Source organism: Xylona heveae (assembly GCF_001619985.1).
Source record: "Xylona heveae TC161 unplaced genomic scaffold L228scaffold_5, whole genome shotgun sequence".
NCBI classification, from domain to species: domain Eukaryota; kingdom Fungi; phylum Ascomycota; class Xylonomycetes; order Xylonales; family Xylonaceae; genus Xylona; species Xylona heveae.
This window is the reverse complement of record NW_017264197.1, coordinates 672,577-686,506: the sequence shown is the minus strand read 5'-3', so window position 1 is coordinate 686,506 and position 13,930 is coordinate 672,577. Positions and strand designations below refer to the sequence as shown.

At 45.6% G+C, this 13,930-nt stretch overlaps 4 protein-coding genes across 4 annotated transcripts; 2 read left to right on the top strand and 2 right to left on the bottom strand.

Moving 5' to 3' along the window:
- Window positions 1-81: 81 nt before the first annotated feature.
- Window positions 82-1,396, bottom strand: L228DRAFT_247075 (Swi3-domain-containing protein). Its single transcript, XM_018332554.1, has 3 exons — window positions 1,029-1,396; window positions 887-965; window positions 82-832 (listed from the first exon to the last, which is right to left on the bottom strand). Exons 1-3 carry the CDS (start codon window positions 1,316-1,318, stop codon window positions 203-205), a joined length of 999 nt encoding a protein of 332 aa, XP_018188257.1. The 5' UTR covers window positions 1,319-1,396; the 3' UTR covers window positions 82-202.
- Window positions 1,397-1,709: 313 nt separating this feature from the next.
- L228DRAFT_134217 (hypothetical protein) lies at window positions 1,710-2,978 on the top strand. The gene is made up of 5 exons (XM_018329111.1): window positions 1,710-1,839; window positions 1,895-1,911; window positions 1,984-2,189; window positions 2,250-2,452; window positions 2,503-2,978. Exons 1-5 carry the CDS (start codon window positions 1,783-1,785, stop codon window positions 2,578-2,580), a joined length of 561 nt encoding a protein of 186 aa, XP_018188256.1. The 5' UTR covers window positions 1,710-1,782; the 3' UTR covers window positions 2,581-2,978.
- Window positions 2,813-4,045, bottom strand: L228DRAFT_134228 (cytidine deaminase-like protein). Its single transcript, XM_018329112.1, has 5 exons — window positions 3,855-4,045; window positions 3,681-3,785; window positions 3,381-3,589; window positions 3,227-3,324; window positions 2,813-3,165 (listed from the first exon to the last, which is right to left on the bottom strand). Exons 1-5 carry the CDS (start codon window positions 3,924-3,926, stop codon window positions 3,086-3,088), a joined length of 564 nt encoding a protein of 187 aa, XP_018188255.1. The 5' UTR covers window positions 3,927-4,045; the 3' UTR covers window positions 2,813-3,085.
- Window positions 4,046-4,239: 194 nt separating this feature from the next.
- Window positions 4,240-13,272, top strand: L228DRAFT_247070 (hypothetical protein). Its single transcript, XM_018332553.1, has 26 exons — window positions 4,240-4,922; window positions 4,980-5,614; window positions 5,667-5,983; window positions 6,041-6,445; window positions 6,493-6,645; window positions 6,699-6,795; window positions 6,845-7,318; window positions 7,376-7,624; window positions 7,676-8,911; window positions 8,967-9,495; window positions 9,546-10,023; window positions 10,079-10,385; window positions 10,444-10,541; window positions 10,595-10,687; window positions 10,740-10,895; window positions 10,952-11,048; window positions 11,112-11,306; window positions 11,385-11,670; window positions 11,722-11,919; window positions 11,996-12,120; window positions 12,190-12,263; window positions 12,314-12,436; window positions 12,489-12,573; window positions 12,652-12,736; window positions 12,793-12,911; window positions 12,970-13,272. Exons 1-26 carry the CDS (start codon window positions 4,313-4,315, stop codon window positions 13,159-13,161), a joined length of 7,416 nt encoding a protein of 2,471 aa, XP_018188254.1. The 5' UTR covers window positions 4,240-4,312; the 3' UTR covers window positions 13,162-13,272.
- Window positions 13,273-13,930: the final 658 nt, after the last annotated feature.

Here is a 13,930-nt window from a genome sequence, read left to right as displayed (position 1 = left end):
GTCATATGTCGCGAATTTCGACCTGGCAGCAATGTTGCGACACGCTTCATGTCTTCTACAGATTTATGCGATGTAAACTTTCTACAATCAAATTGGTCTGATTCATCTCCTAGCCTAATCGCAATTACAAATCGAGCACTGGCATAACTTGACCACCCATACATTCTAAACCCACTCCAAACTCCAGGTATGTCGAGAAAAATTACCATGCACCCCCGAACTCAGCCATAGCCTCCATTTCATCGTCAAAATTATCTTCGGGTTGAACCGCTTTCTTCTCAGACCGCTGCTCTGCAACACTATCCGAAGTCTTATCCACGGCAGGATTTGGAGAATCAGCATGCTCGGCGAGAAGAACATCAAGTTCATCAGGTAAAGGCGCATCCGGCCCTTCATCATCGGAGACGAACAGGCTATCATTACCCCTGTTATTTGAAGGAGCCAAAAATGCTTCTTTCTCTCGGGCATTTGGGGATAGCGAATATAGTCCATTCTGAGTTGTTGTCCCTTGCTCGGCCGGTGCCGGCGGAGACCGGGAGATGCTCTCACTCGTTGGAGGTTGTTGCGACTCGTTAAGTGTTGAACCCTCTCCTTGACTTCGCCGCTCCTCTGCATTCTCCATCACTTTGTTTGATTCGCCGTATCTTGCATCCTCTTCCAGACGTGCTGCAATTTGCCGGTTTTCGTCAATCCATTCTCGTCGCATTGTTTGCATCCGTTTCGAATGACCTAGTTTCTCGATCATCGCAAGCCCGTCTGCAAATTTAGCTCGAGGAAATAAATCGTCAAGCCAGAGCTGATAGAAATTCAAGAGGCGGGATACATCAGTGAACTTCGAGGCTCTAGTCAGTCTAGGCTCTGCCAGTTTTGAAGGAGTGAAACGCACCTCATGACCTTTGCCCTTGAATTTCAAGCGGTCTTTGGCTTTTCGTCGGAGTTTTGGGATTCCTGCTTGAGATAGAAGTCTACACACAAAGTCAGAGATAGTTTGCCAGGTGAAAACTAAGTCTAGAATAGTAGTAAGTTACCTAGGCTCATCCAATTTAGGCAGAGGCTTTCTCTTCTTTGCCACTTTAATCTCTTCGTCGATGCCGAGTCCGCCATTTTGCTCCTCTTTTGCTGTAGATGCCTGTTCTGCCGGAACATTTATCCTTGTATCCACGTCCTTGAAAACGTCATCCATCCGTGCATCATAGTCAAACAGATCCATATCTTCATTGTCTAACATGGAGGCGTTACTATTGCGCGCTGGAGGTTGCGGCAAGTCATCATGGTGAGAGCGGAGTTCTAAGGACGACGGGATGTCCACGGATGCCATGTCAGAGCACAGCCCTTACAACAACTTTATTATAATGAAGTGATGAGCCAAAAGTTTCGAAGACGATATGGTGATTCGAATGCAAAGCGGAATGAGCCGTCAACTCTAACGCGTCAATAATGTAACTTATTTCACAGCTGTAAGACGCGATTTGTGACGAGCTCGCTAACACGCGGTTTAATTTGGACGCGACCAGTGACGGAATACCTACTGTGCTGTACCTACACCGGTTAGGTAACTCCACTGACAGGCCTCGGCTTTACCGGTGCCCTTCATCCCCGGACTATGGTGTGACCGAGACGGAGGCGAACCACTCAGAGTAGCTGTACCTTTGTACTGTGCTTTGGCACTGGCTACTCCCCCACGGTGACACTAATACTCCCAACCTAAACTACCCGCACTGGGGTCGGTGTGTCGTTGATAACCTCCACCTCCACACTATTAGTATCTCCTCAGATAGCGTCATGGCGGACTCTCAGCGACGATTCGTCCCAGCCAAGAAGATCCCGACGGACTATCCGGTATGTTTCTAAGGCTTCTCAGAAGATCCGCAAGAATTAACGTAATCTGCAATAGTTAATTGATAGTGACCCGTATGTTCTACCAACTGGTTTCTACCGCTTCAAAAGCAATCCCGCACAGAACAGCTATTGACCTTCCGGCAGACATTTTAAACGAGTTCTCAGATATGCTCGTCCATCGGATTATGCTGTTGGAGCGGCGACCTTCGCCTTTGGTCCAGCACTCATGCTTCTTTGGGAAAAGATTTCACCTTCTTATGTTGGGAGAGGGGGGTTCGCCCCGATCATGCGGCTGACGTGTGCCGTTTCTGCTGGCGCCGGCTTCTTGATACATTACCAAAGATCCATTTGTAGGTTTATATAACCCTTTTGATCCTGTCCCCATTGTATTAACGCCTTCACACTTTCAGTGCGGTTTTACGGCTTTACAGAAAATAAGCGGGAGGTGGACATGGACATGCGTGAAATGGTGGACAAGGTCAAGAAAGGCGAACCTCTATATGGTACTTCTACCTTATCACCATACATGCAAGGAGCTGCATCACGCAATTCGCGATACTCGGGTCTTTTCCTCCATGTCCTTCCTTGGTTCAATTTCGTGAACCACGACCAAGTAAGTGTTATCAAATCCAGAACGATGCAGGCGCTAATGCAAAGCAACAGCATGGTGTTGACACCGCAAAATACTACCAGCAAGCTGAACGCGAATTGGAAGCGGAGCAAAGCGGCAGAAATCCGTAATCTAGCTTGAATGGTCCCTGAGTTTGGAGGTGTTGAAGATACATGTTAAACGCATCGACCGCCAGACCTTTCCCTCCTCTTCTTAATCCACCTCTACAGAGCATCGTTCATTCATGTACAACGAAAGGGTGCAATACCAGCGAAAATAAATTATGCTGAAATTTTTGCAATTCTTGCCTTGTTAGCAATTTCATATTTGTTGTACTGTAAGGATAAGCTGTTAACGATTGCAGCCATACGTGCTTTGCTTTGTTTCGTTAAATTGTGAACGATGAGAGGAGTAGGACTTAGATGCCCCCGAAAAATATAGCTAGTTGACAGCTCTACTCTCCTCACCAAGCTAGACTCGGCGAGCGAGAGTTTCAGGGTTCATTAAACTAAGGAACAGCTCAGCGATGAGTGGTTAGATGATGGATATCGCTGTGGGCGTGGAATGCCATTGCTGCACAGGGCTGTGATTTCTTATGTTGCGAAAGACGGTCGACCATCTTCCATTCTGTGATACTCAAGGATGCTGCTTTCCCGTCTCTGATGGAGCGATTTCTGTTTTGAGCTCCCGGTTTTTCTTCGGTCTTGGCTCAGGAGCTAAGAGGTATTAATCCTGATAAAGCTACCAACTTTTGGAAAAGTCTAGTCTCGAACCCACCTTTCTCATTTTCCTGGATGTAGAATTTGCGCAGTAACATGATGGCTTCTTCTCTGAAAATTCCTCCCTGGACAAAGTATGGAGGATCCAGATTGAAGCTTCGTCAAATTAACAACCGGGCGACCGAAAAGAAGCATTGGTTTTTATGACTTACTCTGAATGTATATTGAGCACTCCACCGGTGCCACCGAATCTGTCATTCGCGCAGCCAAAGTAAACAGATCGAATTCCATATTGACGAAGACCCGAGGCACACATAATGCATGGCTCGACCGTTACATATAGATCAGTTTCCTGAAATATTTCTAGTGGGTGATCGCGTAAAATAGCTTCAATGGCCACAAATTCGGCGTGCCTGGTTCCCTATTTTCTATTATTTAATACTGTTGCCAATTTCCTCTACGCTCAATTCGAGGAAAATTCGAAAGAAGATCAAGGTTTTACCAAGGCTTACATTGAGGGATCTATTTGTGTCATTCATTCCGCGTCCGATAATTTCTCCATTATGTACAAAGACACAACCCACTGGTGTCTCATCATTTGAGATCGCCAGTTCCGCCTGTACGCAGAAGGTTATCTTCAGCCTCGTCATATCGAGCTTGGTTTGTACAAGGTATACGGTACACACCATGGCAAGGGCTTCGCCCATGTATTTCTCATGCTGTTCCATTTCTTCGCGAGATATACTGGGTTCTATCATAGTTGAATTTCCATCCAATCTAGCTTTTTTTCAATGACTCCACTCGAGATAAAAAGGTCTCAAATCCATCGACAAGAAACTCTTGGTATAGTGGAAAAAGCTTCGACTTTTCCACTGAAATATCACCTTAATTATTAGCCGACCATCGGCTTTACCGTCTATATATACGCGCTAAGGCTCGGTAATGACCTTAACGGCTGAGATCTCTAAGCGCTTTGGACCCGATGATACGTCTACCGCCGCTTTCGCTTGAGAGCTGTTAAGCTGATATTCTTTCAACCACGTGAGCACGCGATCCAGTATCGCGATCAATCGAGGTTCGTGTTTCATGTCGAATTTACGCCGTTTGAATCCTTGATAATGCCTGTCAGATAACCCTCTGAGGAATGACTCGCAACGATGTCCTGGTTTCTCGGTCTAAAGGGACTGAAATGACTGGGCGTAGCTCTCGAGCGGAGCCACCCCCATCAACCATTGCTGCCCAACTAGTGGATAATCTGTCTGCTACGGGTTCTCATACACAACCTGGAGAACAGGAGAATTTTGACCAACTACTCCGAGAAATTTTGAGTTCCGAGAATGCGTTCACCGCTGAAAATGTTTCTGTTGAACTCGATATCAAGTTTAGCTTCAAGCTGATATGCGTAGTGACCCGTGCGGGCCTAGATGTTCTCCTGCAACATGATCCTTTTCGAGATGTGACGCATTTACTTCCCAGGGCCAATGATAGCCTAGCAGTAATTTCTTCAGTCATTCGAAGAAATCCTGAAGTTATTTTTTACAAAGACGACAACCGAGAAGGGAGCATTATATCGGTCGAACTTTATGTCAGTCTTCTTCCGAAAATATGGAATCTTTTGGGTCAGCCAAGAGCGGCGACATTGCTAGACAGACTTAAAGACCTATTATCAGTAATACTCTCTAGTTCGTCTGGTCGAGTGAAGCTTTGGCCTTCCTTTATAAAGGTTCTGCGCAGTTACTGTGTCTGTGTTCAAGGCAAGCATTTCCAGTGGTTTGAGCATGAAGTTGTGAAGAGTTGTTGACGAAAACAAGGACTTTTATGCTGCAACGATGATTGGAACCGACTAGCGGATACAAGGTCCAGCATCTCTTTGGTCGAATATCTCTCAAAAGTCGTCTCCGATGAGTGTCTTTCACAGAATCACAAGAACCAAATTTCAAATCCCGCTCAGGCTACGGTGATCGCATTTTATATGCTAGAAACCCTTTTTTCTTTTAGCGATGCGAGGACAAGACATGAGATTGACGCTCTCGTCGCTGGAGATAATGTGCTTTGGACTCTGGACTGTCTCGGCAAGATTCTTCGTGGCTTACAATGGTGGTCAGAGGAGCCAAGCATTGGCGAAAGACAAACAGAGATACATGTATCATTTCTCAAGCTCATCCATCAGATTCAAGCAAGTGATACAGCCATGATACCGCTTTCCTTACGACCTGACAAGGCAACATTGTTAGTTGCTGACGCTGTGGGATACATTTTGGGAATTCCATCTCTTGCGCTGGATTCTCAATTACAAAGGCTGCTCTGTCTCTCTCTGATTGATATTCTGGATTATAGCCGAAAACAATCGGCCATTAGGCCGTGTGTTGAAGAGCGCCTGAGATGTCCCATAGGGAAGCTCTACAAGCCCGACTCTCACGTGAAGGATTTGACGAAACCATTACAGGTATGACTCTTGTTATCTCGTCCGGCCCCCTTTGTGCTTAAAGTTTTATTAGTTCATCATAAAATTGTGGCTGCATCATAATCAACGGCAACCGGGACTTTTTCTGGACGACGAAGTGCAACTGAAGCAGGAAGCGCTAGCTTCGGAATTTGCTGATGAAGAGCTTCATTCCAAGTTTTCTGTGCTAGAGTTAAGCAACGGCAACGGCCTTGAGATTCAGGAGTCAAGGCCCTCAAAGCGTGCACGTCACGATGTTGATTTCACATCAAGAGATGACATTAATTTCATGCCAACCTTGGTCGATAAACTGTTTTCATTACTAGGAGGCCAGACAGCAACAGATCTTGACGGCCTTGATCAAATCGCAATGTAGGTTTGGAAGTAATTATGCTAAAGAGAGAGATAGCTAATTTTTTTTTCCCCCAGCGGCTGCTATGCAAAGCTGTCTGAGGAAGACAAAACACGGGCATTGTCCTACATGGGATACGTAACTTGTGCCGGAGCAGGAACCTTGAAGGGCTTGGGTGAAAAGAAAGGGGATTTATCGAATGGTCGATGCTCGTTTTGTGACGACCAACCTAATTCCAAACTTCCTAGGAAGCTTTGGCAAGATTCTCATTGTGATATGCTTCTCAGCATCGTTTCAACCATTATGCAGACTCCGGGATTCCTTCAGTCGCCAAGAGAAAGAGTTGCAGCTATGCTCTCTCTTCGAAGGCTTCTGAGCCATACGCCTAGCTCTAGTCTTTTGGATCTTCGACAATCTGACTTTGGACAATGGTGTCTCAAGTCGCACTTTAGCTCTTTGAGAGAACTGCGAATTGCTGCGGGGTATGTGAACCGTAGAGATGTGTGGTCAGACCCTAATGAATGCATAGGAGACTTTTGTCTGTATTTTTACGCGACGGGATCGAAGAAGGGCTTCTCAGAAAAAATCGTTTAGCTGCACTCGAACTTTTACGGGCTATCAAAGAGAAGGGCGAACTCACCTTTCACGAAAGCTGTGTCCTCACCTGTGGGCAGATTGCCGCGTAAGTTTCAAAATTATACTTTGCGTCATGCATAGAGCTGATGGCATGTAAAGAGCTGCCGGCGACGAAGAACTAAATCTTGTATTATTGCAACTCGTGGAGTACCTAGGACACACGAATTTGTTAATTCATGGTTCTGCTTATAATCAGGTTTGTCTCAAATTTAGCGTGTACGTAAATAAATGCTGAAGATCAGTAGATCTTGAGGCTGTCTCAGCTATTCGGGCTCACGCCGCGGGCTTTTTTCAGGCCTTTCTGGAGGTCTGTAGCTATCGCAGCAGTAAAAGATCTACAGAATCGCCCACAGATCGCACAGCTTTTGTCGGATCTTTTTACTATCAAAGTGTCGGACCTTCTCATCCAAACTCAGATATATACTTTACCTTATCTCGTTTTACACCAAAGATCGGACCTCATACAACGCATCGCTCAAGCGCGGGGTGTCTCTGTGCGTGTTCTGTGTCTGGATAAATCCAACCTAGCTGCCATATTAGCCCTGTTGCTGGTTCACCCATCAACAGACGTTGAAAAAACGACTATGGCCCTCCTTTACCGGGCGTCACCTGATCTTCAAGGGGCCGATTTTATGGACATTGTTGCCTCAGACCCCATAACGCTCACATATGAACTGTTGAGGGCGGCTGGCGAGGGAGATGATACGGTCAGACCTAAGGTATGTGTTTTGAACTATTAAGAGACCCAACTAAGCTGATCAGCTGTCTACTCGCAGATACACCAGGCGATTCAACTTGTTGCGAAGCTTGTTCATTCAAAACCCAGCCAAACTAGCCAAGGGAAAAGAACCAATTTCCTTGGCCCATTCTTTGAAACATATGTTTTGGGAATTATGTCTCTCTTCTCAGAGATCATTAACGACGCTAAGGAAAGGCAGCCGTCGCTGGAGAAAAGACGATGTCTCAAAGCTATAGAGGAAATGATCAGAATTTCCAAAAGCCATTGTGCAAACGCTCTACCTCAGGTTCGCACGGTGTCTTTGTCCTCCATCCATTCTCTGGCTAATCGTTAATAGATTTGTGCGTGCCTCCAATCAGCATTAGATGTAGATGATCTAAGAGATCAAGCATTTTCTACATGGGCAACGATGGTTATGATCCTCGACGAACAGGAGATAAAATCCTTATTGGATCCAACATTTTCTGTCATTCTCCAGTATTGGAATTTGCTCAACCCTCCCATGCGGCAAAGGGCCTACGAAGTAGTGGAATCGCTTCTGGATCACCATAATTCTCTAATCGAACGTTTTGGTGAAACTCTACCTGCTTTAAGCTCGATACATGAATTAGCAGAATTCGACACTCAGCTAGAGCGGATTAAATCCACGATGGATTTGGGCGAGAGATTTCAAGCTTTCAGTGAGCGGTGTCAGAGTGAGAATTTGGCAGTTGTGTCACAAGCTTTAGTGGAATTGGTATCTTTCCTGCGGAAGAACGCGACGTTTCTACATGAAACCGCAGTGAGCGAGCAACCGGATCCTGTCGTTGCCAAGCTAATGCGCTCGATCCTCAATGCATGCGTAAGATTCAATAAAGTCTTGCCGTCATTAGCTGGCACCTGCGCAGAGTGTATTGGCTTGATCGGTTGCTTAGATTCCAATCGAGTTGAGGCTCCCCTGGAGAAACGGGACATTCTTGTGCTCTCAAATTTCGAAGCAGCCGACGAAACCGTTGAATTTGTCCTCTTTTTCTTGGAGGAAATTTTGGTAAAGGCTTTCCTGTCAGCAACCAATACGCAAGCGCAAGGCTTCCTCGCATATGCCATGCAAGAGTTACTTCACTTTTGCGGGTTACACTCAACGGTGACGTTCAGATCTCACGATACACAGTCTCACTCTAATTGGAGGAGATGGACCTCATTACCACAATCCGTGCAAGATACTCTCACACCTTTTTTGACGTCAAGATATGTTTTGACGCCCGCACCAGCAAATCCTGAACGAAGATATCCGATATATACACGAAAGCATAGCCATGGTGCTTGGCTGAGGGAATTTGTATTAGATCTCTTACACAAGAGCAACGGTGAGAACGCGCGGAAAATGTTTTCTGTATGCAGCCGAATCATTCGTGCGCAAGACTTGTCCATTGCGAACTTCCTGCTCCCATTTGCTGCACTGAACGTCGTCATCAGTGGTACGGAGCGACAGATAAAGGACATCAGCTCTGAGTTTCATGTTGTATTGGGCTATTCCCTTCCTAAAGGCGCCACCACTAGATCTGAGGAAGAGCATTTGAAATATTGCAGTGAGGTGAGTAATGATATTTCTATAGCTTGAGGATCCATCATATATAACTGTTCATTAGAGCGTTTTTCGTGTACTCGATTACTTCTCGAGATGGGTTCAGGAAAAGAAAAAACAGATCTCAAATTCAAAGTACACGCTCATGAGAACAGGCCGACAATCTGATTTCGAGGACGAAGTTGGCATGGCACAGGTTCGAAGCGTTGAACGGATTTTGTCTGAAGTTCCAGTCGAAATCGTCTCTCGTCGAGCAATAGACTGCCGGTCCTTCACCCGCGCTCTATTTTACTGGGAGCAATACATTCGCCAAGAACGAGAAAAGTTGGGTACCAATTCGGAAGAGCGGAGATTAGAGCCCCTATTCGAAAAGCTTCAAGACATCTATACCCAAATAGACGAGCCTGACGGTATCGAGGGTATTTCGGCCCATCTTCCCGTACTTGATGTTGACCAGCAGATTTTGGAACATCGCAAAGCTGGGAGATGGACTGCCGCCCAAAGCTGGTATGAAGCGTTATTGAGCGAACAGCCGAATAATATTGAAGTCCAGCTTGGATTACTGTCCTGTTTGAAAGAATCAGGTCGGCATGGTAGGTGCTCGTCCCCTCAAAATACTAGAATGAAGACTAACAAAGGCTAGACTTCTTACTAAAACATGTCGAAGGAAGCAACATTCCGTCATCTGCAAACCCGCGCATACTTCCTTTTGCTGTTGAGGCTTCATGGGTCACAGGTAGATGGGATCTATTAGGAAAGTATCTGTCGTCGGAGTCACAAATCTCAAGGCAGACTTTTAACACTGGCGTGGGACGTGCCTTGTTGGCTCTGCGCCGCCAAGACATGGAAGATTTTACTGCGACCATTAAAGAATTCCGCGAAGAACTTAGCCACGAGCTGTCAGAGGCAACCATCTCCTCGTTTCAGTCTTGTCACGATATAATGTTAAAATGCCACGTACTCACCGAGCTGGAAGCTATAAGTGGGGTATCGACCCATGGAGAGAAGAACACCAAAGTACTCATGGAAAACCTCAATCATCGACTTGATGTCCTGGGTGCATTCTCCCTGGATAAGCAGTATCTTCTTGGAATACGTCGGGCAACAATGGAGCTTTCAATGTAGGTATCCACGTGCAAATTTTCGAAGTATCATTAAAGATTACTAACAGCCCAGGTTGAAATTCTCAAACCTTGATTTGGCTTCTCAATGGCTGGAAAGCGCAAAACTTGCCCGTAAAGGCAATTTCACACACCAGGCTTTCAATGCTGTACTTCGCGCATCTCAGCTGGGCGACAGCTCGGCTACCATTGAGCATTGCCGGCTTCTCTGGAAAGAAGGACATCGTCGAAAAGCCATTCAGAACCTTGAGGGTGCAATCGCGGCCAATGCCTTCACTCCTAAGGGGAAATCGCTAGTTGAGCATCCAAATAACGCTTATAGCGGCGAAAGGGGCCGTCATCAAAATCTCTTGAGTGCGAGAGTGAGCCTGAGCCCGATCATAAGCCCTGCTGTTAGTATTCATTTGCTGACAGAAGCAGGCATATCTTTTGCTTGCAAAATGGCATGATACTGCAGGTCAAACGCCGTCCCCCGAATTGGCGAAGAAATACTGGAAAGCCGCTGATGCCTACCCTAGGTGAGCAATTTTTCATAGATTCCATTTTCATAGATACTGACCTAGCATTCTAGATGGGAAAAGGTTCATTACCAGCTGGGCAAACATTATAACAAGCTCCTGGAGTCTGAAGCAGCGCTGCCAATATCCAAGCAAGGTGTTTCCTAGTATGCACTCCCCCAAGCGCCCATCATGCAGCTTTAGCTAAATATCCGACAGCTTAAGTGGAGAAACTGCGAAACTTGTAGTGGAGAATTTTTTGCGATCTTTGCAATTTGGGGCGAAATATATCTTTCAGACGATGCCAAAGCTTTTGACACTATGGCTGGATACGGGATCGCGGGTTGACGAGCCGATATCCCTCGATATTGATGAGTATGCTCCTCAATGTCCTCAATTCGAGCATTCCTTTTTGCTTACAGTACCTGCAGAAAATTCGATCGACAAATGCAAAAGCATCGCAGGGAAATCCTCAAGCAATTAAACCTGCAAGTCGAAAAATTCGTTGGAAGACTTCCAGCATATGAGGTAAACGAGCTTGGCCCTGCGATGATGTTTAGACTGATTCTCTGACACCATTTTTTTTTATAGTTTTATACTGCCCTCTCCCAATTGGTGAGCCGAATTTGCCATCCACATTCTGAGGTATATGGGATCCTTGTAAATATTATCGTGAAAGTCGTCATTGCACACCCGCAACAAGCCCTCTGGACTGTTCTTGCCGTGGTCAAGTCGTCATCACGGGAACGGGCGTCAAGAGGCCTTGTCTGCATAAATCGAATAAAGGTATGGATGGATATTCACACTTTATTCAGCCCCCCTCCCTCGTGTCGATGGCCAGCAAGATGCTAAGCTGTGTTCTAGGAATACCCGAAGAAAAAGGTGGATCCTGCGGCTATCGACCCCAGGAAGCTGGTCAATCAAGGGCAAAAGCTTTCTGAACAACTCCTGAACGTATGCGAAGCAGCGGTCGAAGCTAAAGTACCAAACGTCAGTCTTTCAAGGGATCTAGGATTTTCTCACAAAGTCGTTCCTTGCCAGTTGGTTATGCCAATTGAAAGCGCGCTATCGGCGAGCCTTCCAACAATGACGGAAAATGCAAATATAAAAAGTCATCGGGCCTTTTCAAGGGACACTGTTACTGTCCATGGTTGGTTTTCCCACTTGTCCCATTCCTCCATTCATAGTTGACGAACTACAGCCTTTTTGGATGATGTCCTTATCCTCAACTCCCTTCAAAGGCCGCGCAAATTATCAGTCAAAGGATCCGATGGTCGTGTATATGGCTTGCTTTGCAAACCCAAGGATGACTTGAGGAAGGATCAAAGACTCATGGAATTCGATAGCATGATCAATCGAGCGCTCAAAAAGGACGCTGAAGCAAGCAAACGACGCCTTTGTAAGGTTTTCCCTTGCTCAAGATCAAGCCAAAGTTTCCTTTGCTGACATTGATTTTCTTTTTTTTTTCTCTTCAGACATCAAAACATATGCAGTGACACCGTTAAATGAGGAGTGCGGCCTTATTCAATGGATTGACAACCTGAAAGCCTTTCGAGACATCATTCTAAAAATATACAGACAAAAAAACGTCGTCGTTAATGTCTGTTGCTTTCACCTTCGACCCTTCCGTATTAGGAAGTAGGAGCTGACTTTCGTGCGCCATATTTAGTATGTTGAACTGCGCAAACTTCTGGATGATGCCTGCAGCGATGTCTCCATTTTTACGGATAAGATACTTCCAAGGTTAGCACTGTATTTCTCTTTCAGGCGCATTCGCATGCTAACAACGCTAGTTTTCCGTCTGTATTCCACGAGTGGTTTGTAGGCATGTTTCCCGAAACCGATGCGTGGTTCGCAGCCAGGTTGAGATATACTCGGTCTTGTGCTGTCATGTCTATTGTTGGATATGTCCTCGGGTAAGTTCGATAGGGTGATTTGTGAAAGAGACTTTAAGCTCATTTCAGCCAGCCTTGGCGATCGTCACGGAGAAAATATACTGTTTGAAGGAAACGGCGGCACTTTTCATGTGGATTTCAATTGTCTATTCGACAAGGTAAGCAGTATTTCAATCAGGGTTCTTTCTCTTTCTCTGTGAATATAATTCCCTTAGACTTGGGCTCACATGCGATAGGGTTTGACTTTTGAGAAGCCGGAATTGGTCCCGTTCAGGCTGACGCACAATATGATTGACGCTTTCGGCGCCTACGGCTACGAGGGTAAGATAAGGCCATCTCTTGGTTTTTTCAAGAAACTTAATGGCTGACTCGGGTAGGACCTTTTCGTAAATCCTGCGAATTGACCATGGGAGTACTTCGACAGCATCAGGATACCTTGATGACCATTCTGGAGACATTCCTTCATGATCCTACTACGGATTTTATTGGAAAGAAGGTAAAGATTAGTCCAGTGGTTGATGCTTGTGGATTTGCAGTGCTAACTCCCGGAGCAGAAGAGATCTAATATCAAGGTCCCTGAAACGCCACAAGAGGTGTTAGACTCGGTGCGAAGTAAGGTCAGGGGTCTCTTTATGGATCAAACAGTGCCTTTATCGATCGAAGGCCATGTCGATGCGCTTATCCAGCAAGCAACAGATCCGAGTAAGCTTGCTGCCATGTATATTGGCTGGATACCATTCTTCTAGAATCGCATTTATGCTGTGTGGTATTCGCTGTCATGACGAATGTTGGGGTTTTTACGAAGTAGATTGATAAAAGTTATGACTAGATGTGGATTTAACGACCAAATCAGCCTTGTATTGTTGTTATTATTATTATTTGATTATAAGTATTATTGAGTCCATCTGATAATGGCAACATCATCATCACGATTGTTGCCCTAGGTGAAGCCTGTGCGCACTGTTTTGCATGTTGTGAAGCCACGAGCTCAGCACAGACCCTCGTGGCTTGCTTTGAGCAGCTGACTAAATCCGGGACCCCTGCATAAGTTACCGTATGCCGTACTACATTACCCCTTTTCCAAATTGGCCATACAGAAAAATTCAAGGTAAATTTATGCACACATTTGCAACAAATTATGGAATAGATGTGTTATGTCCAGAATCTCTCTCTTCCGGTAATTGGATCTGGCGCTGGAGAAACACGTGGCGTAGATAGCTAGCTGTTCTGGGAAACTGGATTACTTCATTTGCAGCGTGGTTACGCACTCGGCATTGCACGAGCAAACGAGTTGGACTTCAGTTAGAAGTGACTGTGAAAGCAATTTATTCTCCGATTTTATGCATTCCTGTATTATTATTTGTGGTAATTGTGCTGCATTGGCGAAGTAAAGAAGATTCATTCAAAATCTTAACCTGCACTGGACAAGCATCAACCTCTCTACCGCCATTCTCACCGCCTCTCCTCTCTTCTCGTGCTTGCGTCACTCGTTCATTGCGGGAATCTTTGGTCATC

Bases quoted from the DNA above. Each gene is read 5' to 3' on its own strand.
- L228DRAFT_247075 (XM_018332554.1), bottom strand. From the start codon at position 1,318: ATGGCATCCGTGGACATCCCGTCGTCCTTAGAACTCCGCTCTCACCAT. The intron at 966-1,028 runs GTAACTTACTAC...CTTTGTGTGTAG, and splicing joins CCTAAATTGGATGAGCCTAG to ACTTCTATCTCAAGCAGGAA. The intron at 833-886 runs GTGCGTTTCACT...AGAGCCTCGAAG, and splicing joins TCAAGGGCAAAGGTCATGAG to TTCACTGATGTATCCCGCCT.
- L228DRAFT_134217 (XM_018329111.1), top strand. From the start codon at position 1,783: ATGGCGGACTCTCAGCGACGATTCGTCCCAGCCAAGAAGATCCCGACG. The intron at 2,190-2,249 runs GTAGGTTTATAT...TCACACTTTCAG, and splicing joins ACATTACCAAAGATCCATTT to TGCGGTTTTACGGCTTTACA. The intron at 2,453-2,502 runs GTAAGTGTTATC...GCAAAGCAACAG, and splicing joins ATTTCGTGAACCACGACCAA to CATGGTGTTGACACCGCAAA.
- L228DRAFT_134228 (XM_018329112.1), bottom strand. From the start codon at position 3,926: ATGATAGAACCCAGTATATCTCGCGAAGAAATGGAACAGCATGAGAAA. The intron at 3,590-3,680 runs GTAAGCCTTGGT...AATAGAAAATAG, and splicing joins ACACAAATAGATCCCTCAAT to GGAACCAGGCACGCCGAATT. The intron at 3,166-3,226 runs GTGGGTTCGAGA...AATACCTCTTAG, and splicing joins CATCCAGGAAAATGAGAAAG to CTCCTGAGCCAAGACCGAAG.
- L228DRAFT_247070 (XM_018332553.1), top strand. From the start codon at position 4,313: ATGACTCGCAACGATGTCCTGGTTTCTCGGTCTAAAGGGACTGAAATG. The intron at 6,646-6,698 runs GTAAGTTTCAAA...TGGCATGTAAAG, and splicing joins ACCTGTGGGCAGATTGCCGC to AGCTGCCGGCGACGAAGAAC. The intron at 12,912-12,969 runs GTAAAGATTAGT...CTCCCGGAGCAG, and splicing joins CGGATTTTATTGGAAAGAAG to AAGAGATCTAATATCAAGGT.